At 46.4% G+C, this 23,984-nt stretch overlaps 1 protein-coding gene across 14 annotated transcripts in view; it reads right to left on the bottom strand.

Moving 5' to 3' along the window:
* KALRN (kalirin RhoGEF kinase) overlaps positions 1-23,984 on the bottom strand; it is a 637,395-nt gene that overhangs the window by 203,624 nt on the left and 409,787 nt on the right. For all 14 annotated transcript variants that reach the window (XM_046658061.1, XM_046658067.1, XM_046658063.1 and 11 more), the window contains 6 exons: positions 20,497-20,589; positions 15,228-15,339; positions 13,218-13,408; positions 12,684-12,785; positions 11,171-11,313; positions 7,959-8,061 (listed from right to left, as the gene is read on the bottom strand). In XM_046658061.1, the coding sequence (XP_046514017.1) occupies positions 7,959-8,061; positions 11,171-11,313; positions 12,684-12,785; positions 13,218-13,408; positions 15,228-15,339; positions 20,497-20,589 (744 nt within the window). The remainder of the gene's footprint in view (positions 1-7,958; positions 8,062-11,170; positions 11,314-12,683; positions 12,786-13,217; positions 13,409-15,227; positions 15,340-20,496; positions 20,590-23,984) is intronic.

Genomic DNA, 23,984 nt, shown 5'->3' with positions numbered 1-23,984 from the left:
TAACTTTAAAGGTGAGTCTCTTAAGGGAGGTTTCCAAGCTATGGAGTATGGACCAAGATACTAAGTAAAATAATGCTGTCATGAGAGATTTGGCCTGTGAACTCAGGTTCTGTTTTTCAGCAAAGCATATTTCATACCCTTCGGTTGTATGCAACAGCTGGAAGCCAGTCATTTATTTGAACACCTTTTCATTTAGAGGAAAACCTGTGACCTCGGCTCCTTGCACTTTATCGTTTTGTTCTGATAAGCCAGCACCTTCGTACTGTGCTGAACGTTGCTCAGGAGAGGACAGAGCTGTGCTTCTGCGGAGATGACAGAGCAGCCACAGAGGGGAGCTTCTGGCACCCCGAGGACCAGGAAATCCTCTGCCTTTGTTGCCCAGCACTGCCACCTCCCCCTCCTCCAGCCACCTGCCCACCACAGATCAAAGTAACAAAGCAACGATTCCAGGAAAAGAGTTATTTTCAAATTTAGTCCTGGACTTGGATTATTCAGAAAACTGAAAAAGAATTTCACAATTTGGGTTAAAACATTAAAGTGGAGAAGGCATTTTTCCTCCTTTGGAGTGACCATCCAGTCCTTGAGGAAAACCAGAATGCCTCTCTCTAGGATCCGTACAGCAATTCCAACCCACTGTACTGCCGGGCGTGGGGTGCGCCCTAGACTCCAGATTATGTAGTTTATCAAGTCCAAGTTTAGGTTTCAGATGTATCCATGCCAAGCCCTGGTACAGGAAGTACACTCCTATCCTCTTCTCAGGAATTTATTTAAGGATTAGAAAGTGTTTTATTACTGGATGGGAGGCAACGTAACTTTCTCCCTATAAAGAAATATTTCAGGGTCCTCAGCCCCCACTGAGGGCAGAGAAACAGATGTGCTGAGGAATCTGTCCTGGAGACCTACCACATTTTCTCTGGCTTTTAATACAGTGCATTTAATGCACCAGACCTGCAGGGGGGAGTTCACCTGCTCTGGCACCACAGCCAGATGTAACACACTGTCGCAATCACACTCTGGGGACTCAAGCTTGGATGGGCCATCTTGATGGTTGTTAAGAATTTGTCAAGAGAAAAATATTACCTCGTGTGAACGGATAGAATTTTTATTAGTCCTGACACTGGTGAGTCTCCATATCTCCAGATATTTGGTTTTCCCTTCAGTGGCAAAACCCAGTGATGTGTGGGCCCTTAAAACTCTGGGGAGCAGGTTGCCCATTTTCTTGCAAGGAAGTGCCCTGCAGTCACCTGCACAGCGACCCACGGCATGTCTCCTCTGCCCCAGATACTCTTCCATATGGGATCTTGGCTAGTCCTTCAAAATCCCGAGAAGCAGAAATCATGCCTTCACTGTACAGATGAAGAGACTGAGGCACGAAATGATTAAAGGACCCACTCACAGTCATGCAGCTAGTAAACACTTGGGGACTGAATCTCTGCCTGATCTCAAAACCCATCCCCCTCATACTACGCCCCGTTTCCTTCCTGCAGCAGACGCCTTGCACCCTACCCAGATCCTCTTTCCTGCCAGGGCACCCATGCCCCAGCTCTTGTGCCTGGAGGCTGCTAACAGCTCACAGCTGACACAAAAGGCCGGCTCCCTTGCCTTGAGATGGGCAAACTCTGGGTGCAATTCACCCTGCAGAGCTCCGGGAGGATCGGACTGAGCTAGACTCCAGCTGATACCACATGCATATCTGCCTTGGCTCTTTCCCCCAGGGCCCTATTTCCCTGCCCTTTGCCTGAGAGCACGCCCTCAATAAAATACACACACAGAACTCTTGGTCTCAGACTCTGCTTCTAGGGAACTGGCCTCAGGATGCTCCTTCCTCCCTTCCTGCACGCCCCCAAGCAGCCCTATCCTACCCCATTCCTGTTCTCCAGCGGCTTTTTCTATTTACGAGCCTATTTAAATGAAGAGAGTCCATTTTTTCCCCTCAGTCATCTGTCCCCCTAGTATCTACAGGGAAAATAATTTCTTACATCTGATTCAAGTTCTTCCAACTGCAGCAAGAGACCACTTTTCCTTAGAAGAAAAACTGAGCAGCCTTTCATCTCTGATGTTATTAGCAGAAGACTAGGGATGCCATCCTTTGTCTTCCCCCTACAAGAAAGCAAGGTCGAGGATGGCCTTGTTTCGTTCATTGCTGTACTCCCAGGATGGAGAACGGCACCTGCTATGGAGTAAGTAGGGCCTCGACACCGTCCATGAATGAAGAGAGATAGAACAGGCCAATGCAGGGGCTAAGCCCTCACCAATGCACCAGTGCAGGGGCTGGGCCCTCATTAATGTACCAAAGCAGGGGCTTGGCCCTCTTCAATGCACCAAAGCAGGGGATGAGCCCTCATCAATGCACCAAAGCAGGGGCTGGGACCTCATCAATGCACCAAAACAGGGGCTGGGTCCTCATCAATGCACCAATGCAAGGGCTGGGTCCTCCCTGACTACAGCCCTCACACCTAGCAGCCTGCTCTGTGCTCCCACAGTACAGGCATCAGGATTACCAGGTTTTGATAAACCAGATGAGGCCCTACGAAAGTCTATTCCCAGAAGGTTCCTGCAGTCAGGCTGCCCGGCCCCTTGTGATAGGTATCATGATACTGCAGTGAGTGACATTGTAGGACTCTTTTGACTTTCCTCTTAGTTGGGCCCTCACCATCTCTAAACCCAGCCTTCCCTTCCAATCAGTAAAACAAAATTTTGATCATGACCCACTACTTTGGTTTAACAGTCCAGAGTTTAAGAATCTTTGAGTTAGATGCTGAAATCTCTAGGCTTTTCCAGGCATTCTCCTGTTCCCCTTCAGCATGCTGCCATTATCAACCCACCTTGCATCTTAGATTACATCAGCTTGTTATTCAAATTCCTCATTGAAATCAGTCAGCCCTGGGATGCTCCAGCAGAATTCTTTCCCTTGCAATTTTTGCAGAGAGAAGCACCTGCAACTCAATCTCACTTCAACCTCCCTGTCTCCAGCCAGCCTGGACCTGTCCAGAAATTCACAGTGAGTTTTGGATGGACAGTTTCTCTACTAGGATAGGTCTGTAATGGCCTATCCAATAAGCATTTACTGAGTGTCTCCAGCCTGCCCAGACTAAACAATAAATACATACACAGGACCGTCACTGTGCAGAGGGCTGCTTCTGTGCCATTAGCTGGAATTTCTTCGGCAGACATCCATCACGTTAAACCACAAGAAACTCCTTCACTGCCCCCTCATTACTCAGCCTTAGCTTGACTAGAATCTATAATTCTGGGATTCTTTGAAGTGTGGTTGCAAAGCCCCATCACTTAACAACACACACATAGGCAAAAGACTCTTCAGTGGAATATCTTGCTCGGAGTAGCATGAACATATTCCTGGACAGAATAGGAAGGGGCTCAGACTATGATAGAACAAAGTAAGCCCATCCTTTTGCCTTTAGGGAACTAACACTTCTTCATGGGACAGGTGCAAGGTAGAACCTAATTATGCAGATCCATTTGAGGGATGAACAGAAGCAACTTTGGGGAAAGCTATTAATGCCATTTACTGAATCACCCATGTTGGCTTTGTCAGTGTCTAATGCAGAATTCAGAATATTAGACTGATTCCTCACCCAGGGAGGATTTACAACTTAAGTAAGCAACCCCAGCTCCTCTGCTATAGAGAAAAGAGGCAAGTTTCCTCTCCTAACAAAGAGTCAGACAAGGAGAGTTCCAAGTGTCAAACCCTGGGTGAGAAATGAGGAGGGGGCTGACACTGGTCTTCTGTCCTTGAGCTTATCTTTTCAGCAAGCATTTGGATGAAGCCACAGAAGGTATGTTTATCCAATAATGCTGTGAGATGTAGATGGAGCTGACATACTCAACAAAATAATTTATATTCAAAACGTGCTGGAATACCGGGATGAAATTAAACAAGAGAAAAATCTAATAGATATGAAGTAGTCCAACACTCAGGTTACTAAGCCACCTGCCCCACTAAGGGCAGTCCATGGAAACAGGCATGGAGATTTTATGAGCCAACATTGTACACCCCTACTAGACATGGTATACGTCTTAGGGAGGACACGAGGCATTGGAGCCCTGGAACAGGAGCTGAGCCTGCATTAGCGAGATAACATCTGCAGTATATGTACCATTTGGACGTCCCATTTTATATAGATCAGCACAGTAAATCCAGAGAAATGCAACCAGGATACAGAAAAGTCCGAAAATATATTAATACAAGGAACAGCTGGAGAAACAGAGAAGATGAAGAGAAAAGACAAGACAACCATCTTCAAATGTCTAAAGGGATTGCCACTGGCAAAAGATGGTAGAATTTGAGGACTAAAATGAATCCCTGACAGTAATGGATTACAACCCATGAAATAATAAAAAAGCCCATGAGCCAATGCTAACAACAAATATCTAAGCCTAGATTCTTAGGGCTGGCAAGCAGAAAGAGGAGTCAGGTGGTTCAGTTTATAGACAGATGACTCAAAGCTACTTCCCCTTCAGTCTAATATAGAAAAGAACCTGGCAGCAATGAGTTAATGAGCGATGAACCAGGAGGGCAGAACTCTACTCACAACTTTCAAAGATCCCCACAGTCTGCTACATAATTGTGCACTCTTATTCATAGCATCTAAACTTTTATGTTCCCTCTCATAAGGGTGGGAAACTAAACTTTGCTGAATGTCTAAAAGGTGCCAAGCAAATATATATATTTTACTTCATCCTCCCAACGACTCAGAGAGACAGGTATCATCTTTGTTTCACAGAAAGGGAAATTAAGGCGCAGTAACCCATACAGCGTGACCCAGAGAGTAGATGCCAGAGCTGGGATTTGAACCCAGGTGTGTCCAAAGGCCTTCCACCCAACCACAGGACACAAAATACACAAGGCGACTGGAGAGGTGAATCTCTCCAGTCTGTCATGTCCCTTTAAAGGTTACATTTTCCTCGTCTACCCAGCCTGTGGTACCACTATTCTAGTTCATCTGGGTTAGAAGAGGAAGACTGGGGCTTTTCCTAGAAACCCGTTGTTGAAATAATGCTGATCCCTGCCCCATCCCCTCCCCACAGCAACCCTTGTTTGCCCTTCTCTTGAATACAGTCCAGTTTACCTGAATCAACTCACTTTGTTATTTTCTCTTCTTCAGAGTCTATTCACCCGACCACTTGGAAACCAATGGAGACCAGTTCCCTAGTCTTCTGGGATAGTCGGGGGAAATTTAACACTGTTGATAACATCTATGAACTCAAAGATACCAATTAATGGTTTCTCTGATGAAGGGGAGTGCAGGTTAAGGGGGACACGTGGCTGTCCTGTTACCATGGCTCTGTGTTAGAAGAGTAAGAACATTCTGAATTACAGCGCATGGTCACAGATAGGCCCTCTCTTCATTTTATTCTGAAAGTATGACTATTTCTAAGTGATTTTCCAGGTTTTGTGTCTGGAACACGGAATCTGTCATTGTCTCCCAACCTGCTGCTCACGTCTCCCAAGGCCTGAGAAGGTAGTTGGGGATTAATGTTTCCAACAGGTCAGGCTCTCCAGCTGACTAAAGCTTTCTGCTTGGAGGTAAGGAAATTTCTAGGCTTCTTTAGCACATTTAAAAATACAGTGTTTGTATATTTGGCTACTTTCAGACCACCTGTTTTTGCTGCCTCTTAATGCTGGAGTTCCCCGTGATCAGGGACCATGTCCCCTCTGATCATTCATTCCATAAGTATTTCCAGAGCATCTGTGTGTGCTGTGTGCCAGGGGTAGAGCAGCAAAACAGACAGACACAACCCCTGCCCTCATCAGGGCTTAACAGTCTGGCTGTAGAGACACACACAAAACAAGAATTATACAAATAAGGATTCACACTCAACAAACAGTCCACATCTCTCTACAGTATCCAGCACAGAGCTCGGCACATGGTGGGTGCTTTTTCACGAATATGTGACTGATGTTTTTGTGGAACGCGCACAAAGACTGACCAGCTGAGTTAATTTTAGCTTTGGGAGTTTAGCACTGTGACTTTCAGAGTAAGTGAATCAGGGAGATCTGGGTTCTGGTTCCTGCTTTTCCATTAACTACTAGAATTTTCTTGGGTGAGTCACTCAGTCTTCCTGGGCCTCAGTTTTCTTACTTGGAGAATAACGTGTAAGGACCAGGATTCCTCGCTGATAATGAGATGCCTGCTGTCAGGGGTGTTCTAATCTAGTCTTCCTTACCTTGTGAGAGACAAGGAACGGCTGGAGCTGAGGGCTTCCTGAGACAAATGGCTCCAGCACAAGTGTCTGTGTCTAAGTCAGGGCTGTGGGGAAGACGGAGGAGCAGCTGGAAGGAACGAATCCCCTGGACCATGAAACTACTAGGCTATGTCTGAACATGGGAAACACTGCACTGCCCTTACCACCCACTGACTGTTGAAAAAGAAACACTTTCGGGGCTGGCCCTGTGGCCGAGTGGTTAAGTTCGCGCGCTCCGCTACAGGCGGCCCAGTGTTTCGTCAGTTCAAATCCTGGGCGCGGACATGGCACTGCTCATCAGACCACGCTGAGGCAGCGTCCCACATGCCACAACTAGAAGAACCCACAACGAAGAATACACAACTATGTACCGGGGGGCTTTGGGGAGAAAAAGGAAAAAATAAAATCTTTAAAAAAAAAAAAAAAAAAAAGATTCTGTCTTTAAAAAAAAAAAAAAGAAAAAAGAAAAAGAAACACTTTCATTCATAGGATATTCTAGGTTATATTTCTAAACAACAGATCAGAGGAGAAAGGAAAGTACAGAAATAGTTTCCTTTGTATGTTTTAACAAGTGGAAAAAACCAATTTCCCATCCACTCTGATAGTCAAAAATGACTTAGAAACTTGAAGGCACGATGTCAGATAGAATTACCTTGAATGTCCTTGAACATTGGTCTAGAGTGTGATTTAGCACCATGACTTTAGGAAGTTTGGGGATAGCATTCTTTTCCCAGTAAGAAAAAAATTAGGAAAAATTCTAATGAATGCATATCATCTTAAAAAATACCCATAACTTAGAAAACTACAATGAAGCAAGGACACAGCCTTTGTCTGGGGATGAAGACTAGGCCAAAATACTAGGTCTAAATACTAGGGCCAAATCCACATGTTCATTAAGAAATTCACTAACATACAGCAAAAGATCATCTCATACTCTTCCAACCCTGAGGTAAGCCACTGAGAGTAGGGTCGGACACAAAACCTTCTCCTGCCCCTGCTGCAAATTCAGACAGTTGGGTTCTTCTCCTAGCTTGAGCAAAGGCATCGAGTCTCTGCTACAGTTTCCTTTCTGTCACTCTCCATCAGATCTCCTCCTTTTTGCTAACTTGCTCCAAAATGTAAGAGAGCAAGCGATCAAGCTTTCTCATGAGACTACTATGTCCCTACAGGCTGCTTCATGCAACACTTCCTGGTCCTCTGTCCCTCAGGAACTGACCCCCAATAATCTGCCCAGAGCATCATTTCCACCAGAACCCCTCTGGATAGGAGGCCCCTACCAAACAGCATCTCTGTGGCCATTTCCCAAATCATTGGTCTTGGTCTAACTTTGCGATGAGCCCTGTTCAAATTATAAGTAAGAGCCAATCACAGCCACTAAGGTCTCAGGAAACTATCTCAGCCTCATCTCCCTGAGTCCCAGACTCCCAGAAGGCAGAGCAGCCCGAGCAGCCCAAGTAGGGCAGCTCAGAAGGAGAGGAGACCCAGAGCCTCTCATCCTCGCCACTTCTGCTAAACTCTCACAGCATGAGAGGGTCTGGCTGACCACCCCAATCTTCTGTCCCCTCAGACAAGGTCTCCACGCTGTGACACACCTCCTCCAGCCCTGCTCTTTCTCCTTTGGCTGGCACAAAGAGACAACCAGTTCCTGAGGTTAGCCTCCATAGCGGGAGAAATTTGTCTGGGGATAACTCTCCAGGGGTGCTTAAGCCAACAAGAAGTCTTGGGGGAAGGAAGATGGGGCACTGTCCTACCTTGTCACTGTCCACTGTGTTCTGAGAGGTCCTAGAGGCAATGGAGATGGTGTCTGGCTGGCTGCTCCCATCCCCTTGGCTGTCAACATCCTCCACTCCATCCCTGTAGGAAGAAGAAAAAACAAACAGGGGTGGGGGTGGGGGGAACCACTGTGGGTTTAGAGTACACAAGGATTTCCAGCTGGGCTGGCAGCGCAGAGCCTCAGCACTTTCTAGCAGGGATTTGTCTAAAATTATCCCACTAAAGGGAGCAGCCCTATGTGATTTTCAATGAGGTCACCTCTTACTCTTAGTAAACATGGTAAATCACTATGTTGATAACTGAACACAAAATGACTCCTTCTCCATAACTCCTCTGACCCATGGTGCAGAGGGGGCAATTATTTATTCATTTTTCCTGGTAATGGGTCTATAAAAGGCAGTAGGAAGAGGTATATACTACTTAGAACCTAGGCTTCTATCCCACTGACTGGATCATCGCCCCAAATCCCAGAGTTCAGGGTATCCAAGTAGTTTTTCTGCTGCAGTAACAGGATGGGGGTTGGCTCATAGCTGGCCTATAAAGAAAACAGAACTGACAAGATATTGTTTTGACGTGTGTTTCTTCTGCTTGAGAAAATGGGGTGGGATATTTTCTCCAGGGGAGATTATCTTTGGGAAGTTCCTGATGTTGGACCCTTAACTCCTCGAGATGGAGAAGTTTATTGCCTTCATTTTGGTGGGTCTTGTTGATCTCATGCTTATTTATGATGACTTCTTATCAGCACAGAAGGCCAAGGCATCTTCTCAAAGATAGGAGAACAGTCACAGATTCCACAGCAGCTTTTGAGACAGCTGTGCTCTGAGCGTCTGATAAGACGGGGTCCCGAGAGCACTCCTGCCTTTGGACTCCTTCCTGGGCCCTGGACCATACAGCTGTCCCACTCATGTGCTCCTTCAGCTCTCCACCCTTAGAACTGTGTCCCAATTCTGCACTGAACCCATAGCCAGGGCCAAGGGGGATTAGATGCCTGGGAACTAGGGAAGGCTGAATGGTCTGTGTCAGGAAGAACTGGAGCACATGTGGGCCAGGGGTTGGATAAAGGAGCACAGGAAATGACAGCTCTTCCCATGGAGGCTTTGATGAAAGCCACAGCCCTGATACTGCTTATGGAGACGTAATGTCATTAGAAGGAAGGTGAACTCGCTGTCTGAGGATGTTACCACATGGTAAAATGCCCCATATATTGAAGCCACCTCATGGAGTCTAAACAACCACAATCTCTCCTGTGTGAGTGTATGTGGACATGTGTGTGTGTGTGTGTGTGGGCATACATGTGATGCATATGTATTTACACAGTGTCTACTAGTCATAGAAGTGTTTTATTCCACCCAGAACATTTCTAAGTTCACTGTTCTCTAACCAAACACTTGTGGGGTTGGGAAATGCCAATTTATTTTAATAATATAAACCACACATTCGTAGGAAGGAAAATCTGCTGTAAAAAGAAATTATGTGATGCATTTTGCAACCAAAAATAAAGGACTTTTAGATCATCTGTTGTTTTAGATATCTGGGCCACTGCTCCCCACCATTTGTAGATAGTTGAGAGTTGGCTGTACTTTCTGCTTCCCACTATTCTGGCCTATAGCAGGGCCTTATGGTCCACTCCAGATGGAGCCAGTTCTGGGGGATGTGGGGAGCCTATCCAGAAGTGTGGGAGTATTCTCCAAGCCAATCCCCTCCTCCATAAACCCTGTCCCCATATCCATGGAGCCAAGCTCATGAAATTACAGATTGCCTGGCTGTTCTCTGCAGTGTCTGCCAAGGTTTCTCACCCTCTCATGTCAGGACAATGACAGAGAAAAGGTGGGGAGCATTTCCGAGGTATGTCAAGTCCATCCCATGTTCTAGAGATGCTCAAATTCTCCTACTGTAGGAAAAAGGGGCTCTTCACAGGGTAACTCTAGCTAACCTCACCTGGATATCCTTTTCCACCATGGTCCTGGACATTCAGTTCTCTGTAACTGTTTCCATTCTGTCTTCATTATTAAAGTAGGGGCTTCCTGCAGTAGGGTCTGTCTCCAGTGCTAAGCTGAGTCTACACCTCACCTGGACTCTGGACATGGGTACCTGAAATCAAAATGACCCCTCCTCCACTACAGTCACAGTTTATCTTTCCAGCACTGAGAGGTGACCTTATCCTGGCCATGCTGGTCTTGGAGCTTCTGCTCTGTGCTGCTATCTCTCTCTACCTTTATCACACCCTTCTTTTGGCTACCACCTCCCTCTAGACGAATGCTGCTACTCTGCAGGCCCTTCTCCCCAGCCTGTGTATCCTGGTTGGCACCAGAGAGTGAATTACTTCTGGATTTATTCCATTCATGAAGAGGGGAGGAGACGAGAGCCTGTTATCACCAACGATCATCACCCCTAAAAGTCTTTTGTTTTTTTCTTTTTTCAAAATTGACACGAAACGTTTGTATGCTTTCTTTGGAAGTGTCCTCCAAAAGAGTCATTGTAGGTGACTGTCACATGGAGACTTGAGAAAGAAATACTTAAGAAGTCATCCACTAGTCTAAGGGAAACCGGGATTCAGAGGGGCCCAGAGAGATGAAGATACAAAGAATAAGTCCTCTTCCGCCCGATCACATTGCTGATCTAGGATGAATGAGGGTGAGGACTCTGGGGGGCTGCGGTAAATCTGTAAGGATAGCCCGACCATCGTGCCTCCCATGCATTACAATCTGCAAAGCCCTTCTCCCATCTAACGAGTCCGGAGAGCTCCCCACTCTGCCCATCTCCTTCCCAAAGCCTTCCCCAGACACTCCACTCTGACGCTCATCCTAAAGCCCCCACTCTTTGAATTCTTACAGCATTTACTATCCCTACACGTGCTACTGGTTCTTCTTCTCTAACTATTCCATGGCTGAGACTTGACTGTGAGATGGTTCTTGAGGGAAGGGACTCATCTTACACTTCCTGTTATCTTCTTGTGGCACCTGGCAGAGTGTCTCTCAAAACTAAGCTCAGTGAAACCCTGCTGAATTTAATTGACAGTCACAGATGAGATGCTTAGAGAGGAGACAGCTCATTTTAGGTAGAACTCGGTGGGGCTTCATGGAGAGGGGTGCCACCTGCAGAGCACACCGCCCCTGTGGAAGCAAAGGTTCACCCCATTCCCGCTCCCAGAAGCATGTGAGGCCGTGCTGGGGGGAGAGACGCTGGTTACCTCTTACTATTGTTCCTCTGTTTGGCTGGTGTTTTGGGGAGCTGAATTGGCTCCTTTAAAGCTCCTTTCAGGTGAATGATCCTTTCTTGAATCACCTCTCGTATGTTCTTGATCCATTCCTGCTTGGTTTCTATGTTGGAGGCCTGAAGTGCCACAGGGAGAAAGAGTGAGAACCCCTTCTGCCTTTCACCCCGCCAAAACAGTTCTCAAGCCTCCTCTTGCAGGCTGAATCCACTATTTTCAAGGATACCAAAGGCTTGAGGAGTCTATTTCTCATTTTATACTTATGACTCTTCAATCCCAGGGACATGCTTCTCTAACTCCTAGAACACACCTATGACCTCAAGATTCAATGGAGACTTGTTCAGGAGTGATTTTCAAAGTATTTAATAAGCTGTCAGGCACTGACTAATGCTGATATCCGCCCCGGGGCTGGAGCAGTGTCTGGAGGTCCCCACTGGGTCAGGGATGAACACATCAGTTACTAGATTCTGGGGAGGTCTGGGAGCAATGGGAAGGGCAGTGAGGGGGCATTTGGAGGCAGTGGCTATTTAGCAACTGGTATGCATAAATGTCAGGACATTCAGCACCTCGTATTGGCTACATAGGCTTGTACGGACTGAAAGCCACTCCTGAGTTTTTAGCCTGGTAAACCTGTTAATTGAAAGCATTGCTACCATTCCTGAACATCCTGTTTGACTTTGTGGAGTTTTTTTCAGGTAATTCTGCCTCACGGCAGGTAGCAGCCATGCTAGGAATTCAGAGTGACCAAGTGTGACTCTTTTGTCAGGGTTGGACCATCTTTTCTTTGGGGATGGACACTTCCCTGATAAGCGAATGACTGGTGGGGGCTCCATCTGCAGGCTGTCTTCTCAGTTAGATTAACACTACTGCAAGCACTGACTCAGTTCCTGGGCTGCCATGCTCTGGAGAGCTGAAAGGACTCTTTAAGGTCATCATCTGGTGAAAGGCCCTTTCTTAACACTGGTCTCAATCAGCATCGTTCCCATGCTAGCATGATTTACTAGAGCTTCTAGAAAGTAAGTTCCCAGAGATAGCGTCCATCTCTTATACATAACTATCCCCCACAGCACTGAGCAGAACACCTTATACAGAGGAGGTGTTCAGGAAAAAATGTTGAATGACTGTGGAGCAAATCAAGGTGCGTTTTGTCAAAGGGCCAATCGTTGCTCTTGTCACTTGGAGGGGACACATACAGAGAGAACATAGTGAAGGGTCCCGTTGAGGAAAACCAATAGGCTGCTCCCTGCTTCTTCCCCCTATGCTCGTACAAGTGCACGGACTTAGCAGCCCACTGGTCTTCAAGATTTCGAGGCTGCTTTCATGACAGAATTTGCTTCTCAATACCCATGTGATGCCACCTTTCCCAAGACAGGCCCAGTGGCTCAGCAGAGTCTCCAGGGCCCCGCTTTGAGGTGAGATGTGCTCTCATCCCTCCACCCACCTCCGCTACCCCAACCCTGCTCCTGTGCCCAGAGGGAGCAGTACTTACTTTCAGCACTGTTTTATTGTCTGAGGACGGGGTGCGCCCGGACCACAAGGCGAATTTGCAGGGATCGCCTTCCACGTGCTCGGTCACACCCAGCTCTGAGGTCTGTAGACAGGAAATGCCTGTGAGAGGCGGGGAAGGGGAGGGCAGTGGGGAAACTTAGGGCTGGGGTGGGAAGGGAAGGCAACAAAGAGGAGAGGACCGAGGAGGGGCTCTGTCAATCAAACTTCAACACACTAGAGATTCTGTTCATCTACCCAGGATGAAAGGACTTACAGGCTCGTGCCTGGTTAGCAGGTAGCAGGGAGGGAAGGTGAAGAGGGAAGTGCTAAAAGCAAACAGTAAGAAGAACTGTGAACTCTAAAATGCAGAAGGGGAGTTGAGGGGGCGTGCTTTCCAATAGGAGGCCCTTTCATTTGTCCAGGATGGTTTTGGGGTGGCGTCAGGGGCAGAGAGGAGCTGAGTGTTCAAGATCCTTCCTGCCCAAGGGCGCCATGAAAACAGGGAGTCTTGTCTTACCCCACCGACCCCACCTACCAGTAGCTTGTTCTTGTAAACATATTTTGTGTGTCCTGAAGAGTCTTTGATCTCCTTGCTAAAAACCAAGGAGATCTCAAAGAGGAACAAGTGTCGTTCCCGCCCCTTCCGGATCAGCGACTTCGGGTCCCACACTTGAAAGGCATCCTGGAGAATCAGCTCCCCCTGCACGTCCAGGTTCTCATCAAACCCTGAAAAACATCCATGTCCACCCTGTGGGGTTTCTCCACGCCACATTCGGGGCACCATGTTCTGCTCCCTGCTCAGAGAAAGGCTTCCCACTGGGAGCCCTCAGCTACCACAGCGCTTTTCCCTCCTGACTGATTCCTGAGACTCCTGGACACTTGAGTGGACAGCTCCACGGAACTGTAAGCAGATCCCCTTCCCACGCCAGGTGTCCTATACATAACCAGTACTAGTGGAATCTCCTGCCAAGGTCCTATGCAACTTCCCCCAGCCTCACCGTTAGCTGGGGACCTCCTGCAAGGGCAGACTCTTATCTCCTTCTTCCTCCACAGCTCCCCGCTGTCTCTGACTCGGCTTGACGTGGGGCTGAGGACAAACACTGTCTGATTGAGTGTCCTTGACTCTACTTTATTTGTCGTGGCTTTCTTTCTTATATTCCACTCCTAGGATTCTTCCCTTTGATTGCTCCTGTATGGTGTGGTGCACAAGCCTTCAACAGCTTATAGTTATACCACTTTAAATCTGTAACAGAGGTTCTGAAACTTTAGCATGCCTAAGACTCACTTGCAGAACTTGTAAAAACATAGATTCCTGCCCACCCCTCAACCCCCAAGAGACTGGGATTCAGGAGGCGTGGGGTGGAGCCCACAATTTTGCACTCAGATAAGCTCCCAGGTGCTGTTGCTGCTGGTCCAGAGACCATGCTTGGAGCAGCTGGATCTGGAATACAGGTCAGGGACAGGCTGGAGCAGAAGGGAACTTACAGAGGAGGATACCCAGGGGTGGGCGTAGGGGTGCAAACAGAAAAGAAAGCAGTAGAGAAACAGTGACAACAGGAACACGTTCAGATGGTCAGTCCTCAGTCTGGAGAAGGTAATTAGGTCCTTGCATGAAGAATTGGGGCTTCTTGTGCTAAGGGTGGCCCAGGAACTACTGAGACTGGCCACGTCCTTTAGATGGGAGTGGGGTGGGAAGGGGAGGTGATGGGGGGAGATGGAGCCCAGAAGAGAAAAAACAGCCCACAGATTCACGTTTACAATAGAGTACACTTATCTCCCTTAACACCTGTTTGCCAGCCCAGACTGGGATGTTGAGTCTTAACTCATCTAACAACTTCTACTCAATACCGCTGCTCTGCTCATCTGTTTTGCAGTGTTAAGAGCACTTTTTTGGAGTCTCATGCCACTGGATTTCTGGGTCCCAAGAATATGGTTCCAGTAAACATAATGTGCTTGGGTGGAGTCCTACCAGGTTTATTTGGCTGGATTTCTCAGTGCTAGGAAGGGCATAAGGGTGGTTACACACCAACGTGAGTGTACTTAATGCCACTGAACAGTATGCTTAAAAATGGTTAGAATGGTGAACTTTAAGTTATGTATATTTTACCACAATAAAAAAAAAAAGAAAGGCATAAGGCTGAAGACATTGTGTGTGTGCGTGCATGTGTGCGCATGTGTGTGTACAGGATTTCTACTTATTCTGATGACAAATGCAATGCAAATACTGTGCAGATGAACAGGACTGCTGTGGGTCAGGGCTGTAGTACATTTATAGTAAGGATGATGGCCTGTCTTAGACCACCTCACAGGCAGCAAACTGTCCACTACCAGAAATGGCTTAGGCCTGGTCCTACCTGGAGGCGATGTTAGCTGAGCTGGCCCCTGTGGAGCTCCTCTCACACCTCCGAAGACCTATGCAACAACTTGGCATTTCTCCTCTCCTCCAGCATTGCCCCTTGCTTGACGTCATGCCACTTCCCTCCCACAAGCTCCCTGGTCTTAGGAAAGAAGGAGGCTCCCCCAGGGAGGCTGGGAGGACAGCTACCTTCCAGCATGCTGACGTGCATGGCATCATTGGCTTTCTTTGGGACACTGAGCATCACCTCCAGGCCATCCTTGAGCTCCCCTTTCCCTTCTTCACAGCAAGTTAAGAGTTCCTAGGAAAAAAGTCCAGACACAATTAGAACCATTTCCCCAGCTTCCCCACCCTCCCACACCTAACCCATCAAGGCAATTATACACCAGCTTCACTCTCTTATAATGGCTCCCTCTAAACTATAAAGAAAGTGGGTGGGGTGGGAGGTTATCTACCAAGAATTCAGCCTCTATTTTTTTTTTCCCAGACTGAGCTTCCTCAGCTCAAACTAACTCAGTTCAACCCAACTTCCAAGTGGCTGGCACTCAAAGTCAGCAAGGAGGGCATTTTCTGTCACTCGACTGCCCTCCTGGAGAAGGGAATGCCCCTGTCAAAGCACGTGAACAGAAATGCAGCACTGTGGAGTCATCAAGGGGAGACACAGGGTCTGCAAAGACACGCAGCACTCTTAGGTCACTCACTGCACATCTATTGCTAGCAACACTTTTTTTTTTTTGAGGAAGATTAGCCCTGAGCTAAAATCTGCCACCAATCCTCCTTTTTTTGCTGAGGCAGGTTGGCCCTGAGCTAACATCTGTGCCCATCTTCCTCTGCTTTATATGTGGGATGCCTGCCACAGCATGGCTTGATAAGTGGTGCGTAGGTACGCACCCAGGATCTGAGCCCACGAACCCTGGGCCGCCGAAGCGGAAGGTAGCACCACTTTGATTTACGTGCCTCTACTACCTGAATGCTGACTTCCGTCATGCTGGGAGCAACCTGGGGTTACAGATATTATAGTTTTACAGCATTTCAGAAGTATAAAAGATTTTTTAGATCATATGGATCAGGAGTTCCTAACCTGAGGCCCACAGTGGGATTCTGGACTAGGCCTTTCATTGTCAGATGAGGAAACTGTGAATAAGAGTTATTCAGATTTCCCCAGGTTATAGAATTCACTGGAGGCCATGCAGGGGGCTTGAATCCAGGTCTTTTGGATCGGGGTCTAGTACTCCATCCATCATGCCAGTCCTGTCTCCCCCATGTCCTCCACCACACTGAGACTTCCCAGAGTATGCTCTCTCTTTTACTTCCTCATTGGAGACAAGACCACCTCCATAAAAGATACATAGTATCTGGGTGATGGAGAAAAGATAATTTCTAACTAGCTTAGGAATCATAAAGACCATTTACAATGATTTTGCCCAAACCAGAGGTATGCTGACTTTCATTTTTTTTTTTTTTTTACAGATTTTATTTTTTCCTTTTTCTCCCCAAAGCCCCCCGGTACATAGTTGTGTATTCTTCGTTGTGGGTTCTTCTAGTTGTGGCATGTGGGACGCTGCCTCAGCGTGGTCTGATGAGCAGTGCCATGTCCGCACCCAGGATTCGAACTGACGAAACACTGGGCCGCCTGCAGCGGAGTGCGCGAACTTAACCACTCGGCCACGGGGCCAGCCCCACTTTCATTTTTTCTATCAGGGTTATTTTATCTTGCTATCTTTGTCACTGTGTGGGGAAGGGAGGAATGTGGGATGATGGATGGATGGGAATTCACTTCCAGGAAAGAAAGAAATTGACCAGATCAAACCTTGTAAACACATTAATGACAGACCCCTTGTCAAATAAACTAATGGCACTTGCTAGCAGGGGAATCCTTATCTACAGAACACTTTTAGTAGGATATATCTGGCCTGTCTAGGACTTCTTATGATAAACCAGCCTGGAATCTGTGGCTTTAGGGTGTTTGCTCCCTGGAAAGTATCACATAAGCTACGCAACTATCTAAGTAAAAAGTGAGGGGGCCAGCCCTGTGGCTGAGTGGTTAAGTTCATGCACTCTGCTTTGGCGGCCGAGGGTTTTGCCAGTTCGAATCCTGGGCACGGACATGGCACCACTCATCAAGCCATGCTGAGGCGGCATCCCACATGCCACAACTAGAAGGACCCACAACTAAAAAAAACCACACAACTATGTACTGGGGGGCTTTGGGAGAAAAATGAAAAAAATAAAAAAAATAAAATCTTTAAAAAAAGTGAGGACATTTCATGACCAAAATGGATCTCTTCCGGGTAAGTGGTACGATGCAACACACATCATTTAGATGACCTTGTATGTTAATCTGGGCCACAGCACATCCTGAGGCTGCAAGGAAGGTCTTGGAACTGTTGGTGGTCCTGGACTTCTCTCTGTTTTACCTCTGCCTTGGGATTATTTGTATCCTTGAAATTGTTAGTAAAGCTTATACTTGGTAAGATATCTGATTAGTGAGCATCTGATATGAAAATCCAATCCTTTGGGTTATCTTGGATACACTCCCATACAAAGAAGGGAGCTTTGCATGTCTAAAGAAGAGGTGAACTGTCCAGAGCACATGTTTGGGAGGTGGAAGAGACCGGTCCTCAGCTCTGCTTGGTTCCAGTCAGTATGATGGCTTCGTTGTTCAGAAGTTGCACTTACTTCTGCCAACCTATAGTTCTCTGACTCTCCCCACCCCTTTCCTAATTTTAACCCTGCCAACCTTGTTCTCACACATCATCAAAGGAACTCTTGAAGCAGAAACATAAGAGAGAAATAAGAAATATGCTTCAGTTTGCAACAGAAAACACGAATTTGTTTAACCCCCTCAAAGCAATTTGTCAAGTCCATCAATCTACCAGCAAAGCCAATAAGTTCTCCTTGGATCCTGGCTATAGTTTATGATAAGGAGAAGGCTCCACACTTAATTCAGACCCCAAAGGACAGCTGCAGCTGATTTACACAGAGAATATTGAACACTCTGACATACAGTTTTTACTTTCATGCAACACCTCCACTGAGGAACCCCAGAGCGGACTGATAATTAAATATCAATTTATTTGGTGTAAAACTGACTTTAATGAGAAAATAAATCCTGTATTATTTATTTATAGTAAAAGCTCAGCAAAACTATTTTCCTTTTACTCAGCAGGCACTCTGCCACCAGCACATTTAAAAGAGGCCAAAATTATCTTGTCTTTTTTTTGCAATAATTTTACAACTTCCCCACAATCAAATTCACACTACTTCATTTTTTCCCTTCTCAGTTACCCGCGCGGTCACCTGTTCCTAAACATCCAATGACAGAGTGAAGGCCCAGAGCCCACCCTCCCATCTGTATACGCAAACGCAGGGCAGCCTATCCGTTCTCCACTTTCCTCCCTTGTCTGTGCCACACCCATGACCCCAGGAACCTCAGCCTCATGGAATCGACAGGGAGAGGTGAGAAGCTCTGTTTCCCTTAGAACTGCATCTTACTTGATTTAAGACCCTGATAGTGTGGATGGGCAAGTTGGCTTTTTTTTTTTTTTTAAATTTACAACCCCATCCATTCCTGAAAAGCCTTTGGAATACTTAAAAAACCACCAAAATAAAATTTAAAAAATCTTCTGTCACAAGAAAAATCGTTTAGAAGGGTCAAGCATTAAGTGGGTTAGGGAAGGAGAAGATAATTACACACAGAAATCTGGGCTGAGGAGAAAGTATAGTCATGTGACACATAACGACATTTTGGTCAATGACAAACCGCAGACATGACGGCGATTCCATAAAATTAGAACCATACAGCCTAGGTGTGTAGTAGGCTACACCATATAGGTTTGTGTAAGTACACCCTATGATGTTCACATGGAGAAACTGCCTAAGGACACATTTCTCAGAACATGTCCCCATCATTAAGCAATGTATGCCTGTCCTGCAACTAACCACGGAACTCAACGCTAACTGTCTGATAGACAAAGGCACAAAGAAGGACCTCAAGCTCTTCTGATTTAAAGGTAGAAAGCACATCCATTTTTCAGGCGGAAAACCCCAGGCCCTATTCTGAGATCTTTTCAAAATTTCTGTTAGTCTTTCATAAGAAACTTAAAAAAACAAAGAGGATGACATCTTCAAAACCGGTTCTGCCAAAACAGCTGCGATGTTCTGCACACTGTTATTTCTCACACCAATCCTGGATAAAGGCCCAGGGCACGAGGCCGCGGGGTCATTCTCTAACGGCTTCTGCATGGTTGGATGACTTGAGTGCCTGGAAGCAGAAGCTCATAGTCTCTTCTTGGAGACGAGGAAGGAGGTTTGAAGGAGGAGGATGAAGGGAGAGGATGGCGCAGGGCCCTGCCCTGACCCAGAGCGGGTAGGAGAGGGCCAAGGCACGGGCTCACTGCTGTCCCCCCTCTTCTCATCGTGGAACCACAAGCACTAAGCCAGCGAGACCCCATGGGCCAGACCCATGGGCATGCTCCAGCGTGACTAGAAACCTAGATTTGAAACCAGACTGGTTTTCATGTTTAGTGAACCTAGAATATATGAGATTCTGCAAGCATCTCTAAACGGAAGCTGAATTTCATCTGATTTTCTCTGAAACTATACTACTTATAACATGCCTCTCACTATCCTTTTATACTTTGCATTTGAGGAGCGACCAGCAAAATATTCAAACTTAGGGAAAATTCCACTCTTACACCTTAAGAATTAATATAGACAGGGGTTATATAACTGCCTCGGTCAATTTCCCAGGCTTTCTGGGGAAATGTCATATTTTCAGACTGTCAGTGTATCTTTCTCTGAAAAGAAATCCACCCAAATTACATATTTTACATAATTTGATTATTTGACTTTTAAAGAAAGGATTTTGGAGAAAATCCAAATCTCTTGGTTGGCTCCAGAAGAATCCCTAACTTATGGGATCCTACAGACACAAGAGTATCATTGTGTTTTAATGTGTACACTTTGATTATTTTCTCTCAAAAACCTCAGTCTTGACAAATGCAGAGATCAAGGCAATGGTAGGTGCTGCCCTGGGCCTCTACTGCCCATGCAGACTGGCAGTGCCCCTAAGACCTTGACCTCTGATCCTGTCAGAAGCAGGAGCCACTGGGAGGAATCTGCCCCAGGAGGGAAGAACAGGGGAGGCTCTGAGTACCATCCAGTGCCTGGGGTGGCAGTCACTAAAAGTTGAGCTGTGGTAGGGTGTGAAAATAGTCACAACTGGTTCCTGCTCCCATTTCTCCTCTTTCCCCCAACAAATAAGCAATCTGGAATTTCACGGGTTAGGACATGCAGTTTGGAGGCAGCCATGCAGTGTGGACTCATCTCTGAAGTTCTGCTTGAGGTGAAGGAAAGGTCTTCAGGTGGAAACTTGCCCATCCTTGGGCAAAACAGGGGCTCCCTGGCCTTGCTCAGTAGTGTCATGGGGGGGTTCCATTGAGGGGAGGAGAGGTACCTTCAGGAGCAGTTGGTACTTGGTGATCCTCTGGACAGGCTTAATTAGGTAGGAAGAGATGGAGTTGGCCAGACCGTGCCGCTGCTGGATCTCCTACAGGGATGAAAATGGGCACCATTAGACACCGAGGGGATGTGCAGGTGTGTGTTCTGGGAGGAGGCAGGTGGGGCAAGATGGGAGGAGAAATGAAAAAGGGCAGACAATTATGAGAAACTGTTCTTTGACGGGGAGAGGGGATTAGAAAGAGAAACAAGAGAGAGCAAGATGCATATATAAATAGAAAAAAAGGAGAGATGGTGAAAGGGGATAAGTTTTAGGAAAGGAAAGCTTTAGGAAAGGAAAGCAGATGTGTGAAGCAGAAATGGAAATTAAGAAATGGAGAAAGATGAAAGTAGGAAAAGGGAGTGGGGACATAAATAACAGACAGAAGGGGGAAGGAGAGGTGAAGAAGCGGAAGTGAAAGGAAATAAACCCAGAATGGAGGAAATAAAAGGGGGATGAAGGGAAGATGGGGATAATGGAAGGCAGAGCGCGAGCCTCTTATTTCTATTCTGATGGTGCCTGAGCCTCCGCCTGCCCACAGTCTCCTTAGAATAGCATGGGACTTCTCTCTTTTACTATCTCTCCTCTCTTCAAATGCAAGACATCCCAACTTTGAACCACCACTTCATTCTTTATAACTTTCCATTGTGATCAACGGTACCTCTTTCATTCTTCAGATCTTGTGAGCTGGAAACCATGGAATCATTTTTAGTTGTTTTTCTTCTTTTATCCCTGGTGACAAGCCTTTCCTCTCCATGTTCACCAGCATCATCCACCTCATTCAGCCCCAGGCTAAGACCATGGCCTCCAGCCGCTGTTTGTGGCTCTAGTCTCTTCTTTCAGTCCATTCTCTATCCTACTCTGAAAATGGTCTTCCATTCCCTGAGGTCTAGGTGTTATGAAGTTTAGAGAAGGGTACCTTTTAGTCCCTTCCCTCAAGTACCTTATATTCTAGCCAGCTGAGAATACTGACACACATAAAATAGAGAGCACAAAGGACAAGAGAAGGTTATTGCCTCTCATTGGTTATTGCCAGCAAGAACAGAGGGGAATCACTGGATGCAGGAGTGGCCGTCAATGGTTTAGTAGCAGTAACGCCTTCAGCTGGGACTTAGAGGATACGTAGGGGGTGGTGAAGTGGAAAGCTGGAGCAATGGCAGTCTATAAAGGGGAAACATATAAAACAAAATACACAGGCTGATATAATCAGTGTGTATTTAGATGATAATGAGAACCATGCCTGAGGGTGTGGGGCTGTTTTTTGCGGTGATGAAAACATGTTAAAATTGACTGTGGGTATAGGTGCACATGTCGGCAAATACACTAAAACCACTGAATCGTACTCTTTAAACATATGTATAATCTATATTTATATCTATATCTGTATCTCCAGGTGTATAACATAGGGGCTTTTGCCCTGAGCTAGGATTAGTGAGAATAAAGCCTTGGGAGGAGCACAAGAAACATGTTAAAGTTGGACAAGATAGGACTTGCTCTGTGGCCATGGAGGAGGGTAAAGAAGAGGGAATAATGAAAAAATTATTCCATTTCCCACCAACTTGCACAGAAAGTAGCAATCTCCTTGTTCATCTGCCTCTTCCCTAACAGTGTGCCATTAAAGCAGGACTTGCTCAAGGAGGACGGGCAAAACAGCTGGTGGCTTGACTTTCTTCGGGCAAACGAACATTGTGAGTTATCTGGGAGCTTTGGCAAAAGAGCCAGGCAGTAATGCACCTCAGACACTCTTGCCTGGCTGGCAAGACGCCCAGCCCTGGGGAGGCCGCATGTGGAGCATCGAGGCAGGGGCTGCCTCCAGCGGCTGGGTCACCCAAGCCACACTGAGTAATCAACTCGGCATCAGACACCACAGCTTCACAGTTCTTACATTTACAGCAAAATATTCTAGATCATGTGAATGTGTGGGCCTATCTGGGACTTCAATTTTCTGTGTTTTCTATGACAACAGATAATAAGAGACTGCCTTTATTGAGGGTTTCTTTCTTTTACAGAATGAAGGGCTAGAGCGGGTTGTTTCCCAGGGCAGAGCTCAGGGAAACCCTTCTGATGGAATGGAAAAAAGCTACAAGATGATGCTTTCTGGAAAGCTGTGGGAACAGTGAGGAGAATTTACTGCTCTTCCTGCCCACCCCCAGGCCAAGCTCCAGGAACTCCTAGTGGACTGGGTTTCTGGCTTCCACTGGCCTTCCCAATTAACGTGGAGACTCATCACGCTCTATGTTGGAAGTGGGGCATAGGGTGGGACATTTGGGTTATATCTGACTTATCAAAGCCTAGAAATTGGCTAGAAGCAGGGATGCGAGGAATATAGGACTAAAGGAAAATACAGTTTAGCACCCGACACTGTGATGCGTACAAAAATGAACCAGGCAAACCATCAGTCCAAGACTTGAGGGGCTCACGGGTTGGGGGAGGTGTGTCTAACAGAAAGGTACATTGTTAACCTGCCAAGAGGCAAATCCGTACAAATGCTATAACAGAGATACAAAGTATAATGCACACTGGAGAAAGGGAAGAATTCATACAGGAAGCAATACTTGCCCTTTAAAGGATAGGAAGAAGTCTGAAGAGTGACTGTGTGCGGTTGTATGTGTGTGCATGCTTGCATGCGTGCATGGTGGGCACAATCCATCTTAGGCAGAGAGAGCAGTACGAGCAAAGACAAGAAAGCAGGAGTCTGAGGCATGCTCAGAGCACAGGACATGCATGTTTGGACAAATGCTAAGTGGAAGACAAGGCACAATGCATTTAAAACTGCAGAAAGACCCTCTGGATACTGTTGATGAATAATTAACCAGAAACATCTTAAGAGAAATACATTATTAAGCAAAAATAATAGTGGTATAGAGCATCCAATAAATTCTGATACCAAGTTAGAGCAGTATTTTTCTTGAATTTTCTATGTTATCAAATCTAACCTCAGAAATTCCAGTTTGGGACATTTAGGATCATTTTCATATTAATGCTACATTTTTTAAAAGTCATGTATGTTTTTTCTCATCTGGATTTCTCCCATTCAAGCATTGTTCCTTCACTGAGCAACAAGACACTTGTAGAATCATTTCTGCTATGGCAGTGTCAGGCTAGAAAGATGCTCAGACAAGGTTTATTTTGTAAACTTGAGTATGGGAACCATGTTTAAATGTCTTCCCTATGGCGCCTTGCACACTATCTTGAATGCAGCAGACAGTCAAATATTTACGGAAAGAATGAAAGCAGGTAGGCAGAAAGATAGATTGACGGACATTAAAAAGTTCCGAATTTCAAGTTTCTGTCACTTCTGACTACCAGAATGGCCATCACTGCTACAGTCTGTCTCCCACTGAAATTCCTTCTATTCCCTCATATCTTCTCTCCCTCTTGCTCATCCCTTGCATCTTGCAGTGGCCCACTTGATTCTGTTCACTTTACAGCCAACAGGTCACTCT

This window comes from Equus quagga, chromosome 4 (assembly GCF_021613505.1).
Source record: "Equus quagga isolate Etosha38 chromosome 4, UCLA_HA_Equagga_1.0, whole genome shotgun sequence".
Classification (NCBI taxonomy): Eukaryota; Metazoa; Chordata; class Mammalia; order Perissodactyla; family Equidae; genus Equus; species Equus quagga.
Note: the sequence above shows the minus strand (reverse complement) of the source record. Positions and strands in the feature narration are given on the sequence as shown.